The sequence below is a fragment of the Dromiciops gliroides genome, chromosome 2, assembly GCF_019393635.1.
Source record: "Dromiciops gliroides isolate mDroGli1 chromosome 2, mDroGli1.pri, whole genome shotgun sequence".
In the NCBI taxonomy this organism is placed as follows: domain Eukaryota; kingdom Metazoa; phylum Chordata; class Mammalia; order Microbiotheria; family Microbiotheriidae; genus Dromiciops; species Dromiciops gliroides.
In genome coordinates, this window is record NC_057862.1 from 558,716,525 (window position 1) to 558,729,483 (window position 12,959).

General features: G+C 38.7%; 1 protein-coding gene across 1 annotated transcript in view; it reads right to left on the reverse strand.

The window, feature by feature from the left end:
* CFAP61 (cilia and flagella associated protein 61) overlaps positions 1-12,959 on the reverse strand; it is a 354,788-nt gene that overhangs the window by 336,312 nt on the left and 5,517 nt on the right. The window contains exons 3-6 of the mRNA XM_043987819.1: positions 8,454-8,604; positions 4,502-4,578; positions 3,505-3,572; positions 3,111-3,240 (exon numbers count right to left, since the gene is read on the reverse strand). Coding sequence (XP_043843754.1) covers positions 3,111-3,240; positions 3,505-3,572; positions 4,502-4,578; positions 8,454-8,604 — 426 coding nt within the window. The remainder of the gene's footprint in view (positions 1-3,110; positions 3,241-3,504; positions 3,573-4,501; positions 4,579-8,453; positions 8,605-12,959) is intronic.

Below are 12,959 nucleotides of genomic sequence, written 5' to 3' on the forward strand. Positions count from 1 at the left end.
TCTGCAATTTATATAAAATTTTACCTGGAATTATAATGATTCTAGGGATTGATTTTTTAATGATTTAATTCATCCAACAATTCACTATGTCCCAGGCACTGTGCTAGATTCTAGAGACAAAAAGATAAAAATAAAACTATTCCTGCCCTCAAGGCACTTACATTCTACTGAGAAAAAAAAATATGTTCACAGATAATACGAAATATATACAAAAATATGGTACAATGGAGAGTACTAAACTTGAGTCAAAAGACCTGGGTTCAAATTTTATCTCTAATGGTAACATAGCTGTGTGACCTAAGACAAGTCACTTAGCCTTCCTGGACCTCAGATTCCCAGTCGTTAAAATTAGGACATTACTTCTAGATTACTTCTCAAGCCCTTTCCAGCTCTACAATGAATATCCTGCAATGATAAATGGAAAAGGGTGCAGAGCAGCAACAACTCAGGAAATCAGGAAAGGCTTCTTGAAGGTCTTTAAGCTGAACCTTGAAGGAATTTAGGGTTTTAGACAGGCAGTAGTGAGGGGAGAGGACATTCAAGGCATGGGAGACAGATAGTGCAAGGGCAGGGAGGTAAGTAATAAGATGTCATTCACAGGGAACAGAAAGTAGACCAATTTAGCTGGAACATAGAAGGCATGAGGGTAAATATTATGAAATCAGTCTGGAAAGATAGGTTGGAGCCAGATTGTGAAGGGCTTTAAATATCAAACAGAAGAATTTCTATCTAGCAGTTTGTCTTTATTACAGAGATAAGGCTTCTTGAGTAAGGGAGTGACTTGATTAGACATAGGCTTTAAAATATCAATTTGGTGGCTAGGTAGAAGAAAGATTAAAGAGGGGAGAGGTTATGTGAGGAAATGATTAAAAATGCCTTTCTTGGGGGAAATTAGTCATCTCTACTCCCCTTCCCCCGCCAGAAAGTCTTGTTCTCCTTGATCTTATTTGGGACAAACCCAAGGTAATAAAAAAAAAAAAGGGAGACTCTTGTCTAGCTCAGTGAAGGACCACACCTAGATAATGGACTTTGCCCTAAGCAACATGAGTGAGGGTCTTCTCCCAGATGTCATCTGTAGAGTTCATTTTAATTTAGACCAGCCTCAAGTCATGACTGATTGATGCATCATTGAACGATGCTAACCAATTAGCATTGATCAATGTATAATGACCCCCCTCTATCAAAAAAGGATAAAAACTCTTGAAAAAGGCCATGAGCTCCATCACTTGGCTGCAGCTTTGCTCTCTTTCTCTGGACTCACTCTCTGCTCTTGGCTCTCCCTCTTAGGATGGTATAGGTTTTGTAGGTATTCTGAAGTCTCCTTGAGACCACATGTTGTCTCTATGCTTTTCGCTTGCTCTCTCTAACTACCCCTGCTTTCTCTACCATGGGGTCAATCCTTTAGTGATAGATAGGTAGATAGAGAGAAAGATAGAGAGATAGGTAGATAGATAAATGGATAGGTAGGTAGACAGATTGGTTAATATTAATTAATAATAAATGGTTACTTCCAAAACTGGTACAATAGCAATTAACTCATAAAATACCATTTTCATTAATTTATAAAACAGTTTTAGCTTAATAATTTTTTAAAAAACACAGCTGGAAACAAAGAGATGAACTATAAAACTATAACAAAGTTAATGGTGAAAGATGAAGAGGGCCCAAACTAGGGGAGTGGCCATAACAGTGGAAAGAAGGGAATGGAAATGACAAATGTCACAGATGTAGACCCTTATCATCAGCAGACTTAAACCATTTAAGATTGTAATCATTGGCCTTGAATATAATCCTAATCCAGTGCCTCAATGGGATATGAAGGTGACTCTGGCTTCATAAAAGCTATACCAGTGGTCAAGGTATAATAGCTCCTGCCAAGTTGCAAAGACTTCATTAGAGACTGCTCTAACTAAAAAAAAAAAAAAAAAAAAAAAAAAAAGACCATCAACCAGGCTGACCACGGGCTAATGAATCTTTTCTTTCACCTTAATTCATGAAAACAGTCTGCCAAGGGACTGAATTTTCTGTCAATAGAGAAAGTAAATAACCATACCAACAAAGATACAGCTCCTTGAAGTTTTACAACAAGCATCCTCAACAGCAAAGGTGATCCTAGTAGAGTGTCATTAAGGTAGCTTAATATCTCCAAATTCCTTTCAGACATCTCAAACTGGATGTCCAATAGATATCTCAAATTCAACACATCCAACATTAAAATCATGACCTTTCCCCCAAATCCTCCCCTCATCCAAACTTCCCTATAGCTGTCAAGGGCATCGGTCACTCAAGTTGGCAGCCTAAATGTTGCCAAGGCCTGTCGATTTCACCGAGGCAACATTTCTTGAATAGGCCCCATTCTCTCCTCTGACACTGCCGCCACCCTGGTGCAGGACCTCATCACCTTACACCCGGATTACTGCAATTAGCCTTCTGGTGGGGCTGCCTGCCAAAGTCTCTCCCCACTCCAATCCATTCTCCATTCAGTCACCAAAGTAATTTTTCTAAAACACAGGCCCAACCACGTCACTTGCCTACTAAACTAAATGAAAGCGGCTCCTTATCACCTCCAAGATCAAATACAAAACTCTCTGTTTGGTTTTCAAAGCCCTTCATAACCTACTCCTCTTTCAGCCACCATTACTGTTCTAATGTTCATAGGCCTTCTTCCCTGCCATGGAGACGCTGGCCTCCTGGCTAGTCCAAGAAAAAGACACTTCATCTCTCAGTTCCAGGCATTTTCTCTGGCTATCCCCCGTGCCTAAAAGACTCTTTCCTCCCCATCTTTGCCCCCTGGCTTCCTTTAAGTCCCAACCAAAATCCCATCTTCTACAGGAAGCCTGTCCTGATCCCCTTTAAATCTAGTGTCTTCCCTCTGTCGGTTAGTTCCCATCTATCCTGTGTACAGCTTGTTTATATTTATTTTTTTTGCTTGTTGTCTCCCCCATTGGATTTTAAGTTCCTAGAGGAGAGGAATTATCTTTTGCCTCTTTTCATATCCCCAGTGCTTAGCATAGTGCCTGACATATAGTAGGCATTGAGTAAATGCTTAATCGCCTGACTGACCACCAGGATAACTCTCTAACAAATACAAGGGATCATCATCACATTACCTGGCTTGGCGAATGTATAGCTGAGGGCAGTGGTGGTGTCTGTGACATACAGACACAGAAAATTCTTCTTCGTCAAAGGTGTAACATGGAATTAACCCAACTGGCTCAAAAATGGTGACCAAAGTCGAACCTAGATTGAAGGCATAAAGTTGGCATGATAACATTTTTCTACTGAAACAACGTTCAAACATAAGCAGCGATATATAAGGGGGAAAGGTACTTTTGAATTTGAACTGCGTCTGACCTTTTCATAATCAACAATATATGGTGTGCATTTAGAGGTCTGAGGCCATGTTTAAGACCTCCCAGAGAAACACCATTTGGAGTGCGTTACAAGTTGCCATTTTATTATACTGAAAATAAGGAGGCTAAAGTGTGATTACAGAAATCTTACCTAAACTCATATAGGATGGAGTTACAAGAAATATGAAGTGAAGATCTGGCACTGCCTTGAAAACTGTCCTAAAGAAAAAAAATTAATAATAAAGTAATTTCATAAGCAAATATCTTAAAAAATAAATATTGTCTCTCAAAAAAAAAAAGGTCCACAAATGAAAGCAAAATAACCTTCTCCCTAGCCAGAAAGAGGATATAAAAATCTTCAAGGCAACTTTATTTCTTCCTTACTTTTTTTCTAATCTCTTGATCTTTCAGTTTCCTATATTTTCTTTAATATCAACTCCGCAGAGGCAAAGGAATAAAAGATGTCCCTTTAGCTCAACACAACAGATTTCTGCTCATATTAACCCTTGACCTGGCATCTGGATGGTCTGGTTTGATATTACAAAGTAACTTGAAGACTAAGGACACCACCATCAAATGTGATTCACTGTCTCTGCAAGCTGCTGAAGACCGAACACTTCTATTTCTGTGTAGCCCACTAACTGGTACATCAGGTTACTTGGGAGTCTTTGTAGTCTGTTGTGTTAAAAAATGTTTCATAACATAACCTTGGGGAAAGTGATTTTTAAAAACATCTCCAGCTTGTTAGGCTTGGTGTTCAGTCATGCGTTTTAATGCACATTCTCCCTGTCCTGTCCCATCCCCCCAAAATCAATTTGTCCAAATGCCTGCATTACTGACATGTATGCTTTAAATAATAACCAGTTAAAGATGTTGTGTAATATTTCATTATAAGGAAAAACATTTAAGAAATCTATTATTTCCTTTTAGAAATAATGTAATCCTACTTTGGTTAAGTATAAATATAAATGCTTAAATGTATTCACAAATTAATTATATAAATAAAGTACCTCACGGAATTTCAAATAAGTTTTTTATGAATTACATATATCCCCTTTTCTTATTACTTTAATATTTGTGTAGCTCACTTTTTGAAGTGAATTGAAAACCATACAAACTTCCCTAGCTGCAATGGCATATCGACTCACCTAATAATTTCTTTGCAACAACCAGTGGCATATTCGTCAACAGCCACAAAAAGATGCATAAACAACGTATTCAGTGGCTATAGTACAAAAGGAGAACAATGATTAATACGTTTTTATAAAAATTAAATCTCTAACAATCGGTGCTTTAAGACTGAATTACTATTCTCTTTACATTAGAGTCAGGAGGAAAAAGGTCTGTGCAATAATACACAAAGATCTATTCATATAAAAATGATGTTGCCACAGACTATTTGACATGTTTCCTCTCCCCATTCAGTCACTTGCAGTCTTCTTTCTTGATAGTACAAGGGAAAAAAAAATAGTACAAGGAAGAGATAGAGGCAGATATATCTAGCACATATGGCTCTTCCTCCTGACCTCAGGAATGGCCTATCAGATAAGGAAGAGCCCTGCAGGGGAGTGAAATTGATTATTAACTCAGACGTTTTGTTCTGGGGTGTTTATGCCAAGTGCAAGACAATAATCTATTTCCTTTCACCCACAAGTCAGCAGCTGCTGCTTTATTCAAGCTACATAATAGAAAGATTCTCTTATGAATTTGGAGTATGAAGGCAGGTGCCCCATATGAATTCAAGGACTCTTTTTATTAACATTCCGAGAGTTAAAATCAAAGAATATGCCTTGGATTCAGAAAGCTTGGGTGCAGGAAACTTTAAGAGACAAGATTATAACTTCATGGTTAATTATTAGAAAGAATACACACATTTATACAAAAAACTATTTCTATCCCTGTATTGTTTTTTGTAACCCATTGTTATTTGACCCCATGAAGATTTTTAAGAATATCCCCAAATAACTAATAGCTATTCCATGATTGTTAAGCTTTATGAGCTTTGTAGGCCTGCACAACGTGGTGCCCCTAACCTAAAGCAAAACCTCAGAATAATATAAATAGTGACAATATGAAGCAGTATGGTGGTATAAACATTATATATCCCTGAGCTGCTTATATTTCTTATATCTTTAGGGCTTTGATTTTTTTCACATTAGTTACTGTTAGGTAAATCATTTCACTTTTCAGCATCTTAGCCTCTTTATACATAAAATGAAAATGTGACATCAGGCATCTCAGAAACACTCAACATGATAAGAATAATCATAGGAATGTAAAAAGAAAAGACATGAGCTCAAAAAATTTAATAGTTCTGAATGTGATTTTCCCCTTGAAGCATATAACTCTAAAGAGGGCAGAAAACTTAATAATAATGAAACTTCATTACCTAACTAAAAAAACATAAACCGCAAAGCCACAAGATTTTACACACACACACACACACACACACACACACACACACTCGCCAAATGTGCCATATATATGTGTATGTATATATAGATAGATAGATAGATAGATAGATAGATAGATAGATAGATAGATATATACACATACACACACATATATATCTATAGATATATCCATATATAGATATGGATATATATATATATAGCTAGATAACTAGCTAGCTAGATGGACAGATAGATAGATTGATAGATAGATGCAACTAACCAGAAGTGTATGTGTATAAATGGGTGTGGGGGGGGTATGTGCATACTTCTGGGTAGCTGCATATTGGAATATAGAATCATAGGATTTAGGGAAGTCAGGGACCATAGAGTTCATCTTTCAGGCCCCTCATTTTACAGATATGGAAACCTAAGCTAAGTCAGAGAAGTGGAGCAGCTAGGTGGCGCAGTCGATAAAGCACCAGCCCTGGATTCAGGAGGACCTGAATTCAAATCCGGCCTCATACACTTGACACTTATTAGCTGTGTGACCCTGGGCAAGTCACTTAACCCTCACTGCCCCACAAAAAAAATAAAATAAAATAAATTCAGAGAAGTAATGAGTAGTCAAGTGGGATTCAAATCCAGTCTAGGTCCAAATTTAATGATCCAGGGCTAGCTCTCATTACACTATCCCATGCTGTCTCCTCTTCCCCCTCCTCCCACTTATCTGATGGGAATGGGTCTTCTCACTAAGGTATAAATGTTTGATATAATTAAATATTTATAATTAATATAATTAAATATTAAATTTAAAATTAAAATTCCTTCCAGGGTTATTTTTTTTTCAATAATACACCTATACCTGGATATTTCCTGGTAATCTCACAAAAAAACATAATTACAGTTAGGTGATAAGGCTTACTTAAATGTAATGACAAGTAAGCCAGCTTCCAGAAGGACAGTTATATTATTTCAGAGATAGGAAGAGGAGGAGGAGGAGGAAGAGGAGGATTACCTGTCAAACTACCTTTCCCACCATCTTGCACCAAATTTCACAATTAAATGGGCATTCCTCTGCCTTAAAGTTTCATGTATTACATTGTGAGCTCCTTCAGAGCAGGGACTGTCTTTCGTTTCTCATTGTGCTTAGCACAGTGCCTGGCATGAAGCAAGTGCTTAATAAATGTTTATTAACTGACTGAATCAGTTCCTGTGGCCTAGATTACTCTTCCTGGAACAACATCATCCATTAACTATGCTGCATTTGGAGGTGACTTTGATGAGTGAATGCTTCATAGAAATTGCTTTAAGCCTGAGCCCGCTCTCCCTAGGGACCAAGGTGGCATAGGGGAGACTGTCCTGGGTTCTAAGTTTTAGGAAATAGTTTTTACTTCATTTCTTGCTATATCTTTTATAAAAACTCATTGATGTTAAATGATTAAATGTTACTGGAGTACTAACCACTTGGGAGAATAACTACCTAACTGCAATTTATTTGGGGTGGAGCAAAACATTCCAGAATCAGGGCTTGAGCCTAGAGCATTGGAGAAGTACCACAAGACTCCCTCAGGGGTACCCCTAGCACCCTAAAGGGGAGATTTAGCCTTTCTATGAGGGTGCAGAGGGAGTTATGCAACTCATCAGTTTTTGTGAAAATTGGGACAAGTACCCCCAGAGCTTTATAAAAACTGTGAATAGGGAGTTGTCCAGAAAAGGAGAAAGTCATCTCTGAGAAGAAATCACCTGTGAAAGGAGAATGTTTCAGCTTCGGTCTGGGCTTCCTTCCCAATTTGGCTACAGAAGACCTAGAAACCTTTGGAGGTCCAAAAGGCTTCCCATCCTCCCAGTGGCATCCCCAACAGAATCATTAGAACACTGGGCAGCAGTGTGAATGTAGGTGACCAAAGGCAGACTGGACATAGTAGAAAACTACATCATACCTAAGAGTTGCCCCTTTACTTGAGTTCATGTTCCCCTGGACTCTGTAGGTACTTCTAGGAAAGTGAATCTCAGATTTGTGGGGGGCAGGGGGAGTCTAGGAGTAGATAGTTTGTATCAATCCTTACTATGACACTTCAGAACATACCACCTTCTACATGCTAATTCAGCATGAGTGACCAATTCGTAATCTATCTAGTCATGACAGAAAGCACACCAGTGATGGTTCATTAGCTTTAATATCATAAAAACACACCCCAGTGCCTATAGGCATGCTCTGGTGGCCTGACCTATCTGTGTGAGTGGTACTTGAACAGGTGCCTCAGAGGATGCCCACCATCAAGTTTTCAAGAAACGTGAAAGGCTGAGGTTGGTATAAAACTGGAGCAAAAGTCCATCACAATTGGTAGAACTTTGGGAATTCTAAATTCTGATTCCTGTTTTATTCTGTGCTTCCATGTCCTTGTTTAGAACATCCCCAGAATGACCATAGTCTATTACAGGGACTTTTGCCCCCTTCTGCCTAGAGGCTGATTTTGTTATTGCCTGTTCTTCCTGTCTTCTCAACGCTCTGCCACTTACATGTTTACCCTTTTTTCTTCCTCTAATGATTTTGTTTTCAATGCGAATCCCTTTTTCAAGATTTTGGAACAGTACTCTGAAGAGTTAAGATAAAAAATTGAGAGAGAGGCCAAATGAAATGTAACCCTTCCCCACAAAAATTTTGTCATTAAAAACACTAGTTTGAAATGACCACATGATTACTTACTGTGCATTGGAGCTCACTATCAAGTTCACGGAAGACTGTTAACCACTCATCCTGTTTAACAAAATCCCAGTTGGGGTAGTCCACGAAAGTAGCATGGGCCATGATCTCATCCCTTTCATTGCAGAGGGTAATTGCAAGATTTGCTTTTTCTCTATGGAAATGATTAGACATTGTGGATATAAGAAAAAAATTGCAAAATAAAAAATGCCAAAAAACTTGTTTTCTCATCCTTCTGGCTCGCTTTATTCCTAATTTGCTGATAAACTTGCAACTAGAGCACTGGGCTTGGAATCGGGGAGATTCACCTTCTTGAGTTCCTATCTAACTTCAGACACTTACTGGCTGTTTGACCCTGGGCAAGCCACTTAATCCTGTTTGCCCCATAAAGGGGTCAGGAAAAGTAAAACATGGCTGAAATGACTCAACAACAACAACAACAACAACTGAACCATAGCAACTCTTCTGGAGATAACAAGATTAACTTTTGCTCTGAGCTGAGAGACACATGTGGCAAGTATTCACAATACAAGGAGATTTTTTAGGTTGACATATTCTCTCTCTTATAAAAAGTACCTTTTTAATTAATTTTTTATTTTTTTATTTATTTTTTCCAAAAGTACCTTTAATGTGCCAAGCTGTATGTCAAACATTACTGAATGTTTGATGACTCTGATAGTCTTTCAGAGTTCCTTATAGATTGGTGAGTAAAGTCTATATACTATTGTCTTTACAATCTTTCTCATGGAGCAAATATTGTGTGGAGGGGGGATATTGGGGCTGGGTAATTGAACAGGAAAATCCCTCTACCTTCATGGGGGGGGCAGAGCTTCTCTTTGCCAGCTTTTACCTTCTGCCAACCCCTGGAGTGATAACTTTCCCTTAATCAACATCTCCACACTCTGTCCTTGACTCAGGATAAGATCAGCCAGCAGAGAACAAAAATTAGCTCTAGACCAGCATTTGCACTATATGCCACAATAAACTTGAAAGGAATACATGATTTTTGAGTCACATAATAAAAGAGAGTATAGAAGAGTATGAAAGGAGGTATCTTTCAGAGTTTGGGCTGGGAAAGAATTCTTAACCAATCAAAGGATAGAAGTGATAATAAAAGACAAAATTGCCAGTTTCGATTTCATAAAACTAAAGTGGTTTACACAAAGAAAATCAAAGCAGACAGAATAAGTAAAGAAACTGCTGATTCATTAAAAGAAAAAAAATCTTTGGATCAAATATCATTGACAAAAGTCTGAGAACCAAGTTATATAGAGAGTTTCGATAAAGATATAAACCCAAAGGGCATCCTAAATAATTAGGTGGTCAAAGGATATGAGTAAATAATTTTAAAAAAAAAGAATTGCAAGTTTTCAAGGACCAAGTGAAAACATGCTTCTCAAATATTAAGACAATACACATTAAAGCAATTCTGAAGTTTTACCTCAGTGCTCAAATACTCAAATGAGCCTGTGATATCACTGATTCAACAATGCTGACAGAAGCCCATCCGTTCCCACCCTCTGGTGTGACTCTTGTCCATTGTTCTCCCATAAAACATTTAGAGCATCGGCAGCCAAGTTAAAGTCACTGAGTCTCAGGCCAGATTTGAACTCGGGAAGATAACTCTTCCTAACTCCAGCCCTCATCCAGATGAGGAAACTGAGGCCCAGACACGTTAAGTGATTTGTTGAAGAGTACAGAGCTACTAGGAGTCAAAGGTGGGATTTAAGTCTTGCCACTGGACTTCAGTGACTGGAAGAAACAATGAGGGTGATGACTTTGTGCAATTCTGCTTCACTTAAATCCAATTCACATGAAAGTCAAGACATCACCCATGATGTCACTGAAGGATGAACAACCACCACAAGTCCAATTAGTATTCAAGTCTTTGCCTAATATATTTTTTTTCAATTTTTGTTTGTTTCTTTGGTGAGGCAATTGGGGTTAAGTGACTTGCCCGGGGTCACACAGCTGGTAACTGTTAAGTGTTTGAGGCTGGATTTGAACTAGATGACCTCTCTCTTCCAGCTCTAACTCTACAACCTTATTATCTATATTACACAACTAACTCTTACGGAACTTTTAATCCACTGAAACTCAGAGATCTTTTTTAGACAATTCCGAGGTGTAATGAGGAGATTATATTTCCTCATATTGGGGTGATATGTCTATACTTTGTTCTTGTTATACCTTTGAAGTAAATATTTCTTTGTAAAAGCTAAAAAAATCCATCCTGTGATAACGCATTAGCTGAGAGTAGAGAGGATCACCCTCCCTTACACTGACTATATTCTGACCAAATTAACAGAGGAGAGAGCTCACACTTGTTTTTTTTGTATTCATGTCTTAGTGCACAGACTAGAATGAAATTTCTACAATGGCAAGGGGCAGTATGGTATTTGCATTTACATTGGCCTAGTAAATAGTAAGTACTCAGTAAGTATTTGGTGAACTAAACTAAATCTAATGAAACCTTTTAACTATACGAATGAAGAAACTGAGTCTCAGAGGGGCTAAATTTCCTGCCTCTATTATTTTGGGCTAAAGACTAGTTGTTAATCTGTTATCTCTCCTTTTTTCAGTTTTAGATGTCTTCAGTGATAATCTTTCATCACTTCTTACTCACCAGTCATCATCAATTATATGCATCTTTCGATTTTCATTGGGCCTCTCATAATTTCTGTTCATGTTTTTCAATGATTCAGAGTTAGATGGCAAGTATCACTTTCGAAATATTTTTATTAAAAAGTAGAAGCAGGGGGCAGCTAGGTGGTGCAGTGGATAAAGCACCAGCCCTGGATTCAGGTGTTCCTGAGTTCAAATCCAGCCTCAGACACTTTACAGTTACTAGCTGTGTGACCCTGGACAAGTCACTTAACCCCTTTGCCCCACAAAAAAAAAAAAAAAGTAGAAGCAGTTTGGGTTACACAATTTCCCAAATTTATCTTGACCACTATCCTCTTTCTGTTAAATTCTTAGCCCAGACCACTGTTCCTCTCAGTGCCTGTACAAGATATACATACTGATGGATTAATTTAGTGGACTACCTAGCCAACTTCATAAACCGTAATCTGGGCAATGTGAATTCCTCATCTACTTGGTTTTCCCTATGTGAACTGTGACCACTCAGGTACCTTTGAATATTATTAACTGAGGTCTTGTAGCTAGAGTGGTGCAGGGGCACTGGGCCAGGGCTGAAAGGGATGTTTTGGAATAAAATTCTGACTGGGAAAAAAAGAAGATAAATAGATGAGGGCAGGATTCCCCCTTTAGAGATGAAAGACATATTCAGCTAAGCTGAACTGAACTGAATGGAGCTAAGTGATGGGGGGCAGTTTTTGTTTGCCTTTTGAAAGCCTTGCAAAAGCACCTGATACCCCTAAGTTCCTTCTCTTTTTGGCACAGGAGGCAGCAGGCAGACACATACGTCGGGCAGGGAAGCCTCCACTTCACAGAGAGTAACACACAGCTTTTTGGCTGTCATGTTGTGATGTTTAAAATCTAAATGTGGGGGCGGCTAGGTGGCGAAGTGGATAGAGCACTGGCCCTGGAGTCCAATCTAGCCTCCAACACTTAACACTTACTAGCTGTGTGACCCTGGGAAAGTCACTTAACCCCAATTGCCTCACTAAAAAAATAAATAAAAAAAATTAAAAAATCTAAATGTGTGGTCGCCTTAAATTAGAAGCTTTAGCACCAGTCTTTGGGCATTAAGCATTTGTTAAAGCATACTAGGTATTAGTAAAAGAAGAACATGAGGAGTTCAGAAAGTTAAGAAAAGGCCTATCTAGCCTAGAGTTCCAGCCTGGTCTGGTTCTTCCTCAAGTCCTCCACCACAATCCTGCTTCAACCAAGAACTACCTCAGCAAACTGAGTGTGGAAGCTTTTTATAGGTCCAGAGCAGAGGCGGTCCTTACACACTGCTTCAAGCTGATTGGTTAGCGTCATCCAAATCCATTGATTCAATGGACTTGAAGGTGGTCTCAAGTTGAGTTCAAAATCCTTAGCTTCTGAGAACAATAGCTTCTTAAGTGCCTGCCAGGTGTGCTTACAATTTAGTTAACTTGAAGTAGGCTAATCAGCAAAGTCAATCACTCTCATTTAATTCAATCAGTTTAGATTAATTTCCAGGTGGGGTCTTTGAGTATCTGCCAAATCCCATTATTTTCTCACAATGTAGCCATTGAAGGTCCAAGTTGGGACTTGGCCCAGGTATCCTGACTCTAGGACTAGCACTCATTATTGCTATTGCTGTTGATAGAAGGGTTTTTTGTTGTTTTTCTTGGCATAGGGAACTCCCACAGGGGAAAATCCCCCCCAAAGCACATCAGCATCTGGTCAGTAACTTAGAGTATTAGAAAGCTGCCCTTAGCATTGAGAGGCTAAGACTCCTCCAGGATCACACAGCCACTCAGAGGCTCCAGGAGTACCTGAATCCAAGGCCATCTTTCCATCTACTATGTCACAGTGTGATATGATAGATGTTGGGTTTGACTTTAGATGCTGCCT